Source organism: Rissa tridactyla, chromosome 10 (genome assembly GCF_028500815.1).
Source record: "Rissa tridactyla isolate bRisTri1 chromosome 10, bRisTri1.patW.cur.20221130, whole genome shotgun sequence".
NCBI classification, from domain to species: Eukaryota; Metazoa; Chordata; class Aves; order Charadriiformes; family Laridae; genus Rissa; species Rissa tridactyla.
Window position 1 is genome coordinate 16,630,686 of NC_071475.1, and position 17,278 is coordinate 16,647,963.

The 17,278-nt window shown below is 41.6% G+C and overlaps 1 protein-coding gene across 2 annotated transcripts in view; it reads right to left on the minus strand.

Moving 5' to 3' along the window:
* The window catches only part of FGD5 (FYVE, RhoGEF and PH domain containing 5), a 102,632-nt gene that overhangs the window by 8,983 nt on the left and 76,371 nt on the right, over positions 1-17,278 (minus strand). For both annotated transcript variants that reach the window (XM_054216115.1, XM_054216114.1), the window contains exons 12-16: positions 15,710-15,778; positions 8,540-8,623; positions 6,686-6,765; positions 2,298-2,397; positions 678-815 (exon numbers count right to left, since the gene is read on the minus strand). In XM_054216115.1, the coding sequence (XP_054072090.1) occupies positions 678-815; positions 2,298-2,397; positions 6,686-6,765; positions 8,540-8,623; positions 15,710-15,778 (471 nt within the window). The remainder of the gene's footprint in view (positions 1-677; positions 816-2,297; positions 2,398-6,685; positions 6,766-8,539; positions 8,624-15,709; positions 15,779-17,278) is intronic.

A 17,278-nucleotide genomic window follows, 5' to 3' on the forward strand; every position in this document is an offset into this window, starting at 1 on the left:
AATAAATACTTTTTCATACTAGCAAAAATTACTGGTAGTTTGATACCAAAAAAAAAATAATCACTGATGCTAAAGGACAGCCATGGTTTAAAACAGGACTGCAGGTTTATGTGTATAACCAAATCTCTAGAGTCAGTGATAAAGGGACAAAACCAAGAAAGCTTACAGATTCCCTTGGCTTTAGTGCAAAAGGCAGCAACTCTTCAGTGGATCACAGAGGAAACTTTCCCTTTGGTCACTAACCAAACCATGCTCCACTGCTGAGTTTCTTCACTTTTCTTGGAAGGTAATATTACCAGCTGTTATTAGGGACAGGACATGGACTAGATGTGCTACTGTGCTGGTCTAGAATAGAGCCTATATTTTTAGTGTATTGCTTCATTGTCTCTAGAGCTAGCTGTATATCAGATATAACGGCTGGACTCAGCAACAATTACCCTGTAAGCATTCAAGTACTAGCCTTTGGGAATTACTTTGACCCTCAACAGAAAGTTACTGTTGTTCCTACTAGAGTCATTAGAAACCTAATTACTTAATTTTGCAGAGCAGTAACAGGTTCTGTGAGAAGTCAAATTCTGGTCTTGATGTTGCTACAAGTTTGCAGGTGTTACAGCGGTGGCAGCCAGTGTCCCAGAGGTGTGAATAAAGCCTCCCTGAGAAGCTTGTACAGCTCTTACCTTCCCACAGGCATGGCAATGGTGTCGCCTCAAAGTGAGGGTGAAGTCACAGCCACAGTTCATGCACATCATGACATGGGACACAGGTACCAAAGTAGGAGGCCTCTCACCCAAGGGTATTCCAAGCCTTTCCCTTAGCTTAAAATCAAACAAGAACAAATGAAGAAGCATCCACACTTCCAAAGTACATTCAGTCAGCCCTGCTCCATCATGTGCAATTCTCTCATTTCAGTCTACTTTCACTTTCTAAGATTCACAAATTTTCTACTTCCTAATGCAAGCAGTGCTGCTTCAGCACTGAAAGGCTGTGGCCAATCAGTACATGGTGCTGTTAAAGCCAGAGTCACAACAGGTAAAAATCCGTGTAGATTTATTATTGGTCAGGCACTGACGCTCTTCCACATCAGACAAGGATCTGATTCATTGCATATGCAAATTGCAGGTAAGAACATGAGTTAAAGCCGTCTTTTTATTAACAGGTTTTGAAATAATATCTTCAATATTATCTATCAATAATAGCTTTTGATCAAAAATGGCCTAAGTTTTTTATGTCATTATACCTTGGTACAGTTCTATAATCAGGAAGTGACAGTACAGAAAACAATAAAACCAAAGATTAATTTACCCACACACAATGCAAATTTGATCCATGCTTTCCATGGCTAATCTGAATATATGTAAGCAGCTTTAGAAAATTTATTCACTGTTCCTATTTCTGGGAATGCACCATGTTGCGGTGCTGTACAGGCGCCTTTGCTTCAAGCCCAGGGAGGTTGAGGTTGGAAGGGACCTCTGGAGGTCATCTGGTCCAACCCCCCTGCTCAGTCAGGGCCACCAAGAGCCAGCTGCCCAGGACCCTGTCCAGGCGGCTTTAGAATATCTTCAAGGATATTCCCCCCTGAGCCTTCTCTTCTCCAGGCTGAACGGTCCCAGCTCTCTCAGCCTTTTCTCATATGTGAGGTGCTCCAGTCCCTTCATCATCCCTGTGGCCCTTCGTTGGACTCTCTCCAGTATGTCCATGTCTCCCTTGGACTGTGGAGCCCAGCACTGGACACAGCACTCCAGGTGTGGCCTCACCAGCACTCTGTTTTCCCCAATTAGTCTTATTTAGTGAAACTTGGGTTCTACAAACATAAAATAGCATTTTTACTTTTCGTCTGATGTATTCTTTGCTTTCATAACTGAGAGTAGTACAACTGAAATGAATGAGAAGACAAGAATATACATCAATTGTGCTGGTACAATTACAATATTGCAGGTGGGGTTTGCACTGGTAGTGACTTTATTGTGTGTATGATATTAGTGTAACTAATGGGTAGTTTTGTTTTCTTAAAATCTAAGAAGTTTGCAGCTATTTTTAGTTCATCCAAAATAGTCTTCCTCCAGAAGAACTCCTATTTAAGCAAAGGCCACAGAGTATAGAGTGTGATCAACATTTCAGAAGTGTCCCATGACCTGTGATGACCTTCATTATTTAAGCTTGGCATACTGGTTTAAATAAAAATAATAAGAACATCTTACCACAAGGAACTCTGCATTTTACAACCCTCCTTCTTTCCTCTCTTTCTCTCCCTTCCCCCCCACCTCTTTGAAGCATTGAAAGACTTGGCCTCCTTTTACCTCCACACTGCTGTGGAAAGTGGAAGTGTTGTGAGCTTTGTAGTCATCTGGGATGTGTCTGCTGATGCAGCTGTACCAGTCATCCCTTTCTGAGCAAGAGCTGTGGAATGAAATACATCAGAGCAGTCAATGCCACGCATAGCAGGGACTCAAATAAGGTGTTTCTGGATCAGAGGGAAAAAGCTTCACTTTATGAATGTTTGCTTTTCCCCATTACTTCATTGAACTGGTAAGTAAGTTCCTGACGAGGAATAAAATTGACCATTGGACACATTCAGTGGGATGCTTAGTGTGGATCCAAGGTTAGGACTGCGACTGAGAAGGAAATTTTTCAGAGTAGTCTCTGACTTTGCTATAAGCTGCTCAATCCTACAGCACCTATGACAATATGAAATGTCTCTTTTTTGTCATGTCTGCCCTAAATTTTAGGCACTCTTGAGCATGTAGTGTTGGCATGGGTTGCTCAGAGTAAGCACGTTCATGCTCATCTCTACAGTGGGATGCTCAGATGATCTGCATGTTGGGAAATGCAAAAGTCTGTCACCCACAGTAGAGATGTGAATACTTTCATTTTCCTGTAGCTCCATCACAGACTATCTCCATCACAGTCTCCTGGCAAGAGGCCAGGACAGAAATTTGGAAAGTTCGTTCTGCATTCCCTCTAGTTGCAGTTATGTATGGAGGCCAGTAGTTCTCCACACCGGCCCCTAGATGCCCCCGTTGCACAAGGCAAAACAGTGAGCACTTTGCACTTCTCTGTCAGTCCAGCTATCCCAGAAAAGCAGCAGGGCTTTTAGTGCCTGTTACTTCCCAGATGCATTCGCAGTGTTACAACCATAAGCCGTCCTGCCTGTGTTAGCTGGTTTTCCTGCCGTGACTTCAAACCGTGTACTTCCTGTCCATCTGAAACTGTGTTCAGCTTTAGCTGTTCCCAGCATCACTCATGGGAGCGAATACGACTCAGCGTAGTCTTCCCTCCCGGAGTTCATACCAGCCACTCATATTAAAGCTATCCACTAGACTTTGTTGTAAAAATTAGCAGTGGCATCATTGCCAGCTGCTGTTCAGCTGTGATTTCCTCACACTGTCCTCACGAAGGCCACCAAACAAGACATCTGAGAACAATTTGTCTTTTGTGGTCTTAAAAAAAAAAAAAAAAAAAAAGCACAGAAAGAGAGGAAATGCCAGATTTTATCAATGATCTCTGACAGCCTCCCTCTGCACCATGAGCATAAGCCCTTGTCTGAAAAACACCAGCCTCTATAAAATTCCACAAGCTTCCAGTAGAAACTGGAGCAGAAACTCTGAGCCAGTGTATCTACTGCATATAGGTTAACCTCTGCAAGCCAGGGGGCTATACTACAGACTGTCTCTGCCAAGAGTCACACTACTAGTCAGTCCTTATTACTACCAAAAGTCCTGTCAAATTACACTTTCTAAGAAATCTAAGGAACCACAGAATCAGAATGGTAGGGGTTGGAAGGGACCTCTGGAGATGATCTAGTCCATGACCTCCCTCGACCTACTGGCCACACTTTTTAATGCACCCTAGGGTACCATTGGCGTTCTTGGCCACAAGGACACATTGCTGGCTCATGAGCAACTTGATGTCTGTATCTTCCAGACAAATCACATTCGTAGCCTGCAAATCACTAAAAGAAATCCGGGCTTCAACCTTTCTCTTGCTAATTCTTTCTTGGAAATTCTTTTCACTTGAGAATTAAGATAGATACAATTTAAAAAGCCAAAGGAAATCATGGCCCATATAGTGACGTAAATTAAAGCCACTTTGGGAAAGACAGATAAGAGGGACAATCTGCTATTAAAAGCCTGATATCTAACTGGCCCCTTTAACCTCTTCTCCACTCCATTAAACACCTCTAGGCAGTAATCACAGGTTATTAGTGTCTAAATGTGGGAATAACACCTGTCTGCTGATGAGTAATATAAATTATGTCAATTGGGACCGGCCTATTCTTAATTAGCTGTTTCATTGGTTTTATGAATGCTCAGAGGTATTTTTGCTGAACCTCTGAGGCTCAGAGAAGCTCAGACTTTGATTCACCATTGCTACATTTGGTTCTTGTGTGATTTTGGGGCTGCAACTTTTGTGCTGAGCTATCAGTTATCCTTGTTGGCTCATATATTTTTTCCTTAAGCAAATAGAGAGGGTCAAATTGTCACTGCAGTCTCCTGGACAGTAGGGGCATCCATGGAACACAGAAACTGGACTGGGATGGGATTTTGTTGCAGTGCTATCACTGTCATTCTGAATTAGCCTTTTAGGGAGGTAACACTGACCGCGTTCTCACAGCGCTCTGGTATTTTATATGGGCACCACATGGTTACATGTGTACAAGAACACTTTTGAAATGCAAATAAAGGTATAAGAGCAGTATGAGCCTTCTCCATAATGTCTCTGTGCTCAGATCTGTTACCAGCTCACTGCAAGCCAGTAATATGGCTCTTTGGGTAAGCGAGCCATTTTCAGCAGCAGATGCAAAGATTTTATAGTGCCATCTGCTCATATAGCCATGCTGACTTCTGAGCTCTGGTCATCCTCATTCTACTCAGTAGCCTTTCGTCCCTGGCACTCATGCCTTATTTCCTCAAGGCATTCACCTTGTCTCATACAAGTGTAAAGGCACTGTGAGGTTTCAGTTGTGGCCTTCAGTGTGGACTCACAGCACCTTGGTCTGAGCAGTAAAAGATACAGACTTCAGGGACACTTGAAGCCTTCTGGAAGTTTTTTGTCTTTGGTGCTCCTTTTGGTGAGTGTAGCAGGCCAAGGATGTTGTGCAGTGCAGTTAAGAAAGCATGATGTCCCACCGGTGTCTCATCAGCTCTGCCAGCCAGTACAGAAAGGGAGAGGAAAAAATGTTCTTGGGTGACTTATGGCAGATTGGTCCCAGAATGAGCAGCACAAGGAAGGGAAAGGGGTTCTATCCCAGTGCTCTGATAAGAGGCGGTCTCCGTCTGGCTGTTATCAGAAGGGCAACCTTAGTCTCAGGCCCTGGTTCTACCTACTATCAAAGAAACACATCTTGCACTGGCCTCACATGCTTTGTTTAGGCTAACTAAGCACAGACTTGCTATGAGTACAAAAGGCAAAGAAACAACATAACAATGCAAGCAGAACATCCCAAGCTTCCCACTAGGGATGCCAACTTCAGCTGCCCTGAATAAAGGGGACATGCAGCAGTTATTTCCCCTCAACAATACAGAAGGACTGTACACATCCTGCTTTTGTAACTGTCAGAAGGTAATTTAGAAGTACTGTGTGTATATTTTGAGGACTGTGATGAGTATGCAGCTCTAAGAAAATCTCAGATATTTTCTCATTTGCTAGTTATAAAAGGAAATAGACAAAAAGGCTTTGACAGGTATCTGAGCACTGCTTACAGATGGCAAGTGCCTGGGAAGGATGAGAGCTCCAAATTCTGATTCTGTATAAGAAAGTACCCTCCCTGTCATTCTATTGTACTGTGTAATTTAGGGAAGCCTGCTCTGTTTCCAGCCATGCTGTAGTTGGAGACTGATGGCGTGAAAGTCAGTACTTAAAAGCAATGAAGACCTTGTTATTTGGAAGACTTAATTTTAATACCACTGCTAGCGTGCTATGCCTTTTGTACTAGACTACATGTATAAATCAAGCCAGCCACCTTTCTGCTGTAGTTCTAGGTAAATTTGCAGGATAATTTTGGGCTGGAAGCATGAAAAAAATATAGTACACTGCTATCTTCTGATCAGAAACTGACCTACAGTCTCTTTCTGGCATTAGCTTGTGATCCCAGGACAGAGATCCTGACTGCCAGTTGCATTCACTACTAGCACTACACAAACTCATTAGTGAAATTCCTTTTATTAGAAAGACCCATGAGGGTGCCAGTAAGGTTTAATTTTGGCTTTGTCATTTAAGCACTATTAAATGCTTTTATATCTATTGCCTTAGGTGTTACCTATTTACTGTTTTCTCCGTCAGTTTTGCAGCTCTACTGGTATAAGGTAACAAGTGAACTGATAAAAGGGAGAGACAACATACTCCTAGTGTCACAGGGAAAAAATGTGAAAGATCATGGAAAGTACTCAGGCTTCTTAGTAACAGACTTTCTTATCTTTCCTTTCTCTTTAAGATGTTATCAAGAGATGACTCCTAACTGTTACTCAGTATATGAGTTAAATTAGTTACAGTTTATGAGCTTTGCATTTATAATTAATATCTTCATTGTGTAATCAAGCACTCAGACATTGTCTGTCACAACAGTACAGACTGAAATTGAGTTAAAAAAGAATGAGACACCATTTAAGTCTTGGGTATTGGTTAGACTAATCTAGAGATATAGCTCTAGAATGTAACACCCTCTGCCATGGCTGTTTGGGGACAGTACCTTGCTGACAGGGTCAGGCAATATTCATCGTATTCAATCTTCAGGACGTTTTGGGCTTTTTCTGTCACTGGGCGGCTGACCTAGAAACAAATGCCATGAACATGAATGTGGACATGAGTTAAACTGTCTATAACCAGTACACCAGACAAGTCTCAATGCATATGGACCCATGATGTCCCAGCCATCTATTTCATATTTCGATGCAAAGAGATGGGCAGGTAGGGTTTTCTGTCCTTTGTATTGCTGGTGTAATAAAGAATGCTCTGTATTTCAATATGGTGGTGGTGCTAAAGGAAAAAAAAATCATTTAATCCAACTATAAAGGTAAGGATAAAGTATCAATCAGGGTTCAGTTTTGATATGATAAGCTTAGGAGAAGTTTAGTCTGACAAGTGTCAGAGCATTTTTGGGCAAAAGTTTTGGCTATTCTTGGAATGAATTAAAATAACTTTCTTCCTCACATGCAGACATTATACAGTGAAGCACTTCAGTTCAGTGAATGCCTGTCTGCAGCAAGGCTTTTTAAGAGCAATAAAAATACTTAAAAGCTACAGCTTAGCTAAAACCTTTTTCCTGACATGTATTGTATTACCATAGAATCATAGAATCATGGAATGGTTAGAGTTGGAAAGGTCCTTAAAGCTCATCCAATTCCAACCCCCTGCCATGGGCAGGGACACCTTCCATTAGACCAGGTTGCTCAAAGCCCCATCCAACCTGGCCATTAGTTGCCTACTAACAGCAACAGCCACTTAGGAGAAACATAGCTTCATGGTACCGATACCTTGTTATTAACAAGCATCTGTTATGCCAGTGACTTAGTGTTTCAAATGTATGCGAACAAGTACCTGCTCTGCAATGCCTTTTTACTTAATGGTAGCGTGTTTTAGCAATTCCTACCCCAGCTGGGAATCCATAGTTCTTTTTACACTATCAGGTCTCTAGGGAGATCAGCCTCCCACCTTTTCGTAAAACCTCAACCTGCTCATGTCATTCTGCTGGAATTAATGATTAGTAATTCTCATCTTGCATGTTTCCTAGATCCCCAAACTCCTGACTTGTCACTTCAGACCCTCTTTCACATAAATAAAACTTGGCATATTAGCTATGGAACAGTTACAATGGCTCTTGGTGGGAGGTGTGTAATGGGTGGCTAGGCTTAAGAAGCAAGGACCCCTCCAGCCCAATACCTGTTGTTGCACAGGTACTGGTCCCAATGGATGCTTAGGGAAAGACAGTAAGAACAGGACAATTGTGTCCAGTTTCTGTAATCTGCAATTTAGAAATTTACTGAAGAACAGACTGTGTTTATATCATTTCATGTAATAGCTCCCAATACACCTTTTCCCCATAAAGTTGGCAAATCACTTTTTGAACCCATTAATGCTTTTGATGAATACAGTTAAAGGGCAGGTGAAAACCAGGCAAACGAAAGCTTATGTAAATTTTGTGTGGCAGGAGTTTAAAACCAGGCAGACTAAGCCCAAGTGAATATGTTGTAGGGAACAACCCTGTATGGGATGGAGACATGAGGAGAGGAATAGACAAAATGGGATATAAATCTTTTCTGTCTCCAGTTTCCATAATCAGATGGTAAAACTGATTTTGGCTTGTATTATTTATGCAGCCTGAATAAGGCTGTCATACTAAGTCACAGCCTTATAGATAATCTTTTATAGGTTTTCTTTATATTATTTTCCCTCTGTCTCTTGTAAGAAGCAAGGGAATTCCCTGATAACAGCTCCATCCCCTGTTTCCCCTTGCCCTCAGCTGGACATGAGACCTAAACCAGCAAAGCACTAATAGCCCACTACAGAACTTTAATTTCAGCCTATAATACAGATGAGGCATTACCTTCATGCCTGACACAGCCAAGGTGTTTTTCAGTCGGTATTTGCCATCCTTCTGGGGATATGTGTACAGCAGAACATCATTCATCTATATGAAGAGAAAGACAAAATCAATAATTTGCAATATGGCTTGCAGGCCTGCCCATTACTCCTGGGGGGGATACACAGAACAAGCAGTAACTTGATGAACTGCTAGGACTGTTACTAAAGACAGGCGCAAGCCACACATCTTAGGTCAAAGCCTGCATTTCTACAAAACTCCAGGACTTTGATTTCTTCCCATTTTTGACTGTTGCTAATGGCTAAGCAAGTAGATAATCAGCTCTTTTCTATTCAGCTTGGGTGAAACAGTTGCTTGTTTTAAGGGCAATGCCATGTTCAAGTTGGGAAGGCAGGCTCTGCATGTACTACCTGGCAATATCAGCTAACTGTCCAGGATGCTGCAGTTCTGACCCTCTCAAGGTACCCTACAATGAAGCTGCGGTAAGTCCAGGAGTAGGGCTGGGCTTCAGGGACTTCCATTTTCTGGGCGAAAAGGAAGTGGAGGTCAGAAGATGTGCCACAGTCCGGAGGAATGATTCAGGGAGGAATGGTTTGGATATTTGAGAGCAGGAACTGTACTTCACTGCTAGCAAAACTCGCCTAGACATATGACAGCTTTGCTGAGTCTGTGGGCCACAGCAGAGACCATGGAAGGGCAAAAATGAGAAACTTTTCATTTCATGAGGAAAAGAAATCTGTAGCTTAACACCCCAAATACTTCCATAGTTCTCACAGCTCCTTGCAGAATGCATGTTTTTCCAACAGCTTCATACTAAATGGGATCAGATCTCCTCTTTGCCTAACTTAATCATAGACATTATTGCAGCCTTATACCTTTGTGACAACAAACAAATAAATGAAACAGCAGAACTGGACCTTGTAGGTCTTTGCTGGCCTCTCCTTCCCTTGCTACTAGAAGGAATAGCAGTATCGGTGGGCCATACCATTGCCAAATTAACGCTTGTGTGCATGCATTCTCTTCTTTACTTGAATGAGCAGGTCATGTTCTCTTCTTGTCTTTCCCAGGCCTCTCACATCAGTACCAATGTGCATAAACTCAGACAGCCCCTTGATTACTGTACTGGGGTACTACAAACAAAGATGTGCAAGGCATAGGTAATGCTGTGTGATGCCAGAGGCAAGGCATCTTAAAGGGAGCAATTCTCAAGAAATTAAAAAATAGACAGAAACGAGCTTCACTTGGATTCCTCTGTGACAACGGCATTTAAATGTAGCCAATTGGATGGTAATAATATTATATTTTGGAAGGAAAACTGTGATAAAGAAAAAGAGACGCAGAGAAAAGGGGAGAAAAATAAAGAGTGATTTGGCAATAAAATAATATACTCGGTATGACTGGAATTGTTGGGGTCTTGATAGTACTGCCTGACCACCTAAAACTGCTGGTGTAAAATTTTCACTAATTTGCCTGCCTGAAAAAAAAATGGAAAGTGGAACCTTATGGATGTTTTCTTAAAAGGTCATAGTTCAGCTTTCTTACAGAGCAGGGACAATGACATGGAATTAATAGTCATGGGATTAAATCCTTATCACCTTGGATTTAACAGCAAAACTGTTGTTGCCTTTATTAGGGCCATGAGTTCACTTGTGGACACCAGTTCATTAAGTAGCTGTTTGATTCACAGCAAATCAGGCTTATGTGCATTAGCTGCCCATCTTTAAAATGCAGATTCTCATTAACGTGAAGCAAAAGATACCAAAGACTGACTTTCCCCAAAACTTTTACTCCAAATTTTACTACTTTTAAAAATTGAATGAAGTTTACTGAGTAGAATCAGCCAAAATTTTTCAAGAAAATGATGAAACATTTAACTCTAACATTTTAACAGAAAGACTCCCATGTTCTCCTGCACTGGCCACTCTACTGTGTATTTCTCTGTGTCCTTCCAGTAAGTCTTAACTCATGCGGAGTTTAAAGCTCTTTTAATATAACACTTCTCACCTGAGGATATAAAAGCATACTATCAAGTCAGAAGAGGAGTCTCATGTTCTCTGTAGTCTAAAGTGGAGTATTTAGTCCTTTTGCAACAACACAATAGAATTTCCTTAGAACAAGGTGACAAATGGCTTGTCATAGAGTTTTTCTGTGATTTACCTATTGCTCTATAAATTACCCTTCATGCCAACGTTAATCCAGTCAGCACAATGACACCTGCAAAGTACTGACCACATGATGATTCCCAGTTTAACCAGGACTATGCATAACCAGAACATTCATCACAACCTATTACACACTGAGAATATCGGAGGGAGGGTAAGGTAGAAAAAACGGAACAAATGTAAACCTTTAAGTGAACAGCAGATGAAAGCTATTTTCACTTATTTTCAGTAGTAGCAACTAGGACTCCAGCAGCCAGGTGGGAAAAAGATAAAAAGGCAGGCAGACTTTATTACTAACATTAAGAGAATACTCTGCGAAATAAGAGAATACTAGTGAAATCTCACATTTGCCTGGTGATTCCAATATCTACTGAATGTTCAAAGGATTATATGAGAAAACAGGACTTCCTCTGCCACTCATCAGTGCTAGTATTTAAGGTTTGTTTCAAGCCACAAGAAAAGGTAACTAGTTATGGCCACTAAGCCCAAGGAAGTGAAATCCTAAGAGAAATTTTCAGGATTCTGGCATAACGTGCTACTGGGTTTCTTGAACAGCAAAACCCATTTATTTTGTTTATTTAAAAAGTTATAAATGTTTTTAAAAAGCAGCCCATTCTTTTATTACTGATGTTTCAGGATGACACCCTGGTGCACACCATTGTCACGACAGCTCTGATTAATATCCCAAGATTTTATTAAACATTAATGATGACTTTTCTTTATAATTGCCCGTTGGAGGTTTTTTCCTCCTGTTTTTCTCCCCCACAGTATATAGTGGTGAGCTGTGACTCTGAGGTCCCACCAGCTACAGCTTGACACAATGAAATTATGACAAATATTTCAAAGCTTCCTAAGCAAGGCATACATATTCATGAAGAAAGAAAGGGTTTGCACTTGCTGCTGTCTCCTTTGCCACTGGAGACCTGAGTGAAGGCTATATGAATGATATGGTCAGAACTAGCATCAGTACCAGTGGTTTCATGCATCCTCCTGCTTCACACTGTTCCCTGAAGCAGTGAGGACTGAGCCATGATAAAAGCTGATCCTGCAACCCCTCAGGAATCTGTGGTAGATGGGATCGACTGCCACAACTCCTAGGGGAATTCCCAGAAGTCCTTGGGATTCAGACCCACTTCCTCCTTGACAGAAAACTTTTGAATAGTTGGGATTCCCCAAACTGCTCAGATATTGATATGGGAGCACGTATTCCTGTTCTGCACTGCTCCATGCATGCACATAGTCCCCAAAGCAACAGCTGATAACACAGAGAAAGGATATGTCTGGTCTTTAATTTTCTTTTTTTCTGTTACTACTTTTCTTTTCCCCCCCTTCTTTTTATAATCCTCTCTGTTGTGACAGGAACCCAGTAACACTGGCAGTCAGTGCAAGTTTTCTAACCTACAGTGTTCAAATTTATTGATCCAAACAAGTTTATCCATGCCCTGCTGAATGCTGGCATCCATATGTAATGTACTGTCTGTTTAAAAGCTCCTACCTTGTGTTTGTTTTTTCTGAATGTTTTAAAGGGTAGTTCATTATGAACCCTGTGTTATTCTATTCAAGTCTGTGTTAAACATCCCCTGAGTGACAGTGGAGCAGCCTGAATGTGTGCTGGGACGGCATTTTCCAAGCTCTGACTCCAAAAACTGCTATCCTTCAGCCCAGCCAGCTAGAGCATTAAACAGTCTCCCATTTGATACCAGTGTCCCGCATCCTGCTTGCAACACAAGCAGTCTTTGTAGGGAAATTCTTGGAAGGGTGAGATAAGAGACAGTGTCTGAGTTGCAAAGTCCTGTGGTTGGGGGGCAGTTAGGGGGCCTGCCAGTGTCAGCAGCCCATACTGTGCTGCAAAGAGGCCCCAACATCCTTGTAAACAGAGACTGGACTCAGGAAACAGGCGCACAGCAAAACTCACCAAACATCCTGCCAGGAAACGCCAGATTCAACAATACCATCAGCCTGCACAAAACAGCCAGCTCAAGTACCCTTGTGGTACATACAACATGCACCACAGAAACATATGCACATCAAAAGCCCCTGAATGTGTGTCCTACACACTCGTGCTTATCAAAAAACAAACCAGTTCTGAAAGGTTTTTTTGATCAATACATTAGGACAAATTCTTATCCTACCTGAGTTTTGCCAGTGGCTTCAAAGGGTTATGCTATTGTCCTTAGAAGACAAGGGCTTTAAATAAATGTGGGGTTTAAGAGACAGTGTTTAGGAGATTATTCTAACCTTGGGGTTTTGGGTTGGGTTTTTTTCCCAGGCATCAGAATCAAGATAGCACGTGGATTGGGCTAGATGCACTGGCAGAGGGAAGGATATGTTCATGCAGGCCTTGAGTGTTACAAAAAGGTGTTGGCAGTGATAGCTGGTAGGGTCTGAAGACTGATGCAGTAAAGATGCTATATGCCACGATGAAAATACGTTGCCATAGCTATGTAGTAGTTGTCTTAATGTATCACAGGCTAAACAGTCCATTAAGAAACGCAGGAGTGGTGGTGACATAACAGAGAATCCACAGCATTAGCAGTGACAAGCAGATAATGCAAAACCATTCAGGTGTTAATGCAGGAATTACCATATTCCACAGTGACTCATTTTCCTGCAATTTCACCATACATTGCATTGCTCTGCAACATCAAGGGCTTTCAGGGTAGAGGAGACTGAGTAAAAAAATCACTGAACCCAAAGGCAGATATTTTCCAATAAGTTTCAAAATATTTCCAAGATCAAATCATCCCCACCCCAACAGGAGACACAATACAGGAAGCCCGAAGGGGTTGCAACTTTAGTGTGTTAGAGCAGAAAAGAAGTCAGTTTTATGTGTCTCTTGGTTCTTGAAAGTGACTACTGTGGTTTAGTCTAGCTCCACCACATACTTTGCATGACAGCACATTTGGTCACAGTTTGCCTTTCTGACTGAAAGGAAGAAAAAACCGTTGTTTCTGAATACTGAGAGCATCTATTAACAACAGGACATTGGCTACTGTAATGTCTCCAGTTGCCAAGAGACACTTCTGCCTTTGCCGTTAACATCTGGGTTTGAGCAGCTGAACTCTCCCCAGGAATCAAAAATAATTCCTAAACTAGAAAGTGCCAGAAACTAATTTCTGTGCTTTCTTTGTTCCAGTAATACTTTCAGCCCCTTGTGACCTTCAAGCTGATACAACCATTTTGGACTACTTGAAATTTATCTCAGTTTATCCCAAGCTCAAATTACTTTCCTCTCAATGTTTATTTCATTTAATAGCTAGGTTCGTGACACTTTGGTGTTTGCCATAGTAGTGGATTATGATGTCAGTTACGAACAGATTGGAAGATGAAATGGTAACAACTTCTTGGAATTTGGTCCCAGCTTTAGCCACAACTTCAAAATGTTTTTGTAATACTAACAAAGGCAAGTGTTTCACAAGAGAGATCAGTAAGGAAGCAAGTATCATCTGTTATGAAGTGGTCATCAGTAGGCTCCAGAGTTACTGCTGCTGAGAACACTGTTTCTTAAGACCAGTTCCTGGAGATTCTGGCATGGCCATTTTCCCTTGGCTGCAACAAAGTAATGATTTTGACATCTATTGCTGTTGCTACAGTCCATTGATGCCCACTCAGTAAAACAGCAATGCAGCAATCTCATATTTGAAGTTTTGGGTGAAGTACATCACTTTCAGTACATGAAAGTCTGAATTTTCACAGAAACGAATGAAACCATCAGAAAAGTGCAGTGCCGGCACTGTGTCCCATCCCATCTGATCATAAGACTGCAATACATGACTGAGGAGGCAAAGAAGCTTGTGCAGCCACTCATGCACCAATAGGAAATATTAATAAGACGGAGAAATAAGAAGAATTAATGGCAAATAGTGTGACTTCTGTAATAAGCCATCTCTTCTCACAATGGTCTCAGGGTGAAAAGCTGTCAGCACTTACAGAGGCCACAGCAAATATGTATTCCAGGCATATAAAACATTTATTTTAAAATAAATTCTGCAAACAGCACTTTAATATTAATAGCAGCAGTAACGCTCAGTTCTTTATGGCTCTTTTCTGAGAAGGAGCTCTTAAGAATTTTTCAAACATTAACAGGTAAGCATGTAACAAAATCCTAAAACACAGGCAAGTATTATCTTCCCCATCATACCAATAAATGCATAAAAATGCCTGTGGTTACACAATAAGCTACCTGAAAAGTTGAGAACAGAGCTCAGGACCCTGGAGTCTCAGACACTCTGTAACTGCTCAATGTAGTGTGTAATGTAAAACAGAAAGCATGAGTGTTAATAGCCTATCTCCAAAACAGTGGGTTTTAATCTGTTTTGATCTGTAAATACTCGCAACTTTTGCAGTAGGGTTGTGAACCCTTGTGAAGGGTATTCCAGCAAGCTAATGAAAGGGTTCATTTTTCTTAACTGTCTTAGAAGAATTTTGCAAACAGACATTGAAAATTGTTGCTGTAATCAACAGGAAGCTGGAGGTGTGTGTTCAGAGGTACTATACCGAGGCAATGCACACAGTTATCAGGTAATCTACGTAGATGTGGACAGCAGGAACTAAAACCCAGCCCTTGAGCTTCAAGGATACGAATCTCTCCTGAGTTCAAAGAAAGCTTTCATAAACTTCAGCAGTAGGGTGTGCTCTGTTGCTTCTAATAGATCTCCTAAGGCCTTAGGGCTGGACTTTCAAGTGTGAAGCTTAATTGCTGAAAGTATTCAGGAACTCCCATTCTCCTCATCACCTTGGAAACTTGCACTCCTTTGCAAAATTCTGGCCTAGTCAAGGCTGTATGCAGCTGTGGCACAAACGGAGGGCTGCACAGCCCGTGTTCCTGTATGCAGGGCTGATGGGACATGTGTGAAAAGGGTTTCAGCCCTGTTAGCGACAGAAACTGACTCACCGCATCACTGCTGGTGGTTAAATGACTTGCAGCCTGAAAGTTTCTGCCAGGGATCAGGGCTGCATAAGTGCAGGAGAAGATATGAGAGAGACAGTAAAAATGTAAAAGAAATCTTACCAAGAACAAATGACGAGGGTGCCTGTTTTTGCCAGAGACTTTCATCAGCGTTCCCTCTTTAACAAAGATCTGAAGGAGAAAACAGCAGATTGTAATTGTGAGACTTCACATTCCAAATCTTATTGAGAAAAGAGAATATTCCTCCTGGGTAAAGAGCTACTCTAACAGTTTTCATCAGCACAGGAAGAGATAGATACCTCAGCACTTGCTTCTAGCCTTACTCCTTATGATCTGGCTTAGTCTTTGCCTGGGTTAGCCCTGCTGCTCTTTGTGGCTTGCGTTTGTATCGGAACCAAATGGGTTGGAAACCCACTTGTCCTGAGCCCACTGCTTCTGCACCATGAACTGTGCTCAGAGGCGACTGTCACAGATTGCAAAGCTAACATGCAATGGGCTTCAGAAAAGAACTCTTGTCTTTAAAAATCCTCTAAAAAAGACAGACCAAAAAGAACAGCTGAAACCTCGGGTTTCAGCATGCTACGTCCAAATAACTATGGCTGCATGCATAATCTATACATGTTTGCAAACATAATACTTGGTCAGTCCATATTGTTACTATGTATGTAAGTATAGGACCATGTACTTAAGCAGCTAAATCAGCATACTATAACTTGATTACAGTAACATTTGAAAAAGTCTAGAATAACAGAACTACATCAGTGGATTAACTGTCATCTACTCTTTTTGGATGGAGAACAGAATCTGGTGTAGTTTTCCACTCTAGAACAATTTAATCAAAGAGACTGTAAATTCTGTATGCTGGGCTTTGCAGAATTTGTTAAAGCATCACCTGGCAAGGGCAAGTGAGAATACTGATGTTACAGACAAATTAGAGGTTGACTGCAGTATTTGGCTGATGAGGATTTTTACACTATGAGTACGCATGCCTTGAAAATTGCTTCATGAGTTTTGCTAAAGATATTGGTGGACTGGTGGGAAATGGAGAGTCGCAGAATTCAAGAAAGAAATATTTTGAACCGTAGAGACAGGTTGCAGCTGCGGAAACTGGACAGGTTTGAAAGCCAGGAGAAGAAATTTGCATTTGATGTGGATGGCAAGACAGAGCTATACGCTTTCCCACATTTCTGTTCATGTGTTGCTTAAAAATGATGTCTTGCATTAAAAGCACCACTGGGGAATGGTGAGAATAAAAATTTGAAAACAAATAATTTCCCCTGATTTAAGGTTCTTACTCAGCCAAATAAAACTCTGAACGTTTCCAGGCTGCAAGTGATTCCTGCTAGTGTTACAGCCTTTCAACAGGAGTATATAGGGAGAAAAACAGCAGCTCCATCAAAACACACTACACATGGGGTGGCTGAGGACAGCTGGAGTGAAACGTCAAATGGCTGCTCTGTGTCAAAGCAGGGGCAATGCATGTCTTTCCCAGCCTGAAGGTCTCAGCACATCTCTCTGCACACTGCCAGAGCAATGGCTTTTTACACAAACCAGCGCTCCAACGCTTATCACAGTAGCTCAGTAAACAACACCTGTAGGCGTCTGAAATCTGGCCATCCACACAATCAGAGATATAGCTGGCCGGAAACAATGCCCTTATCAGCATAGGTC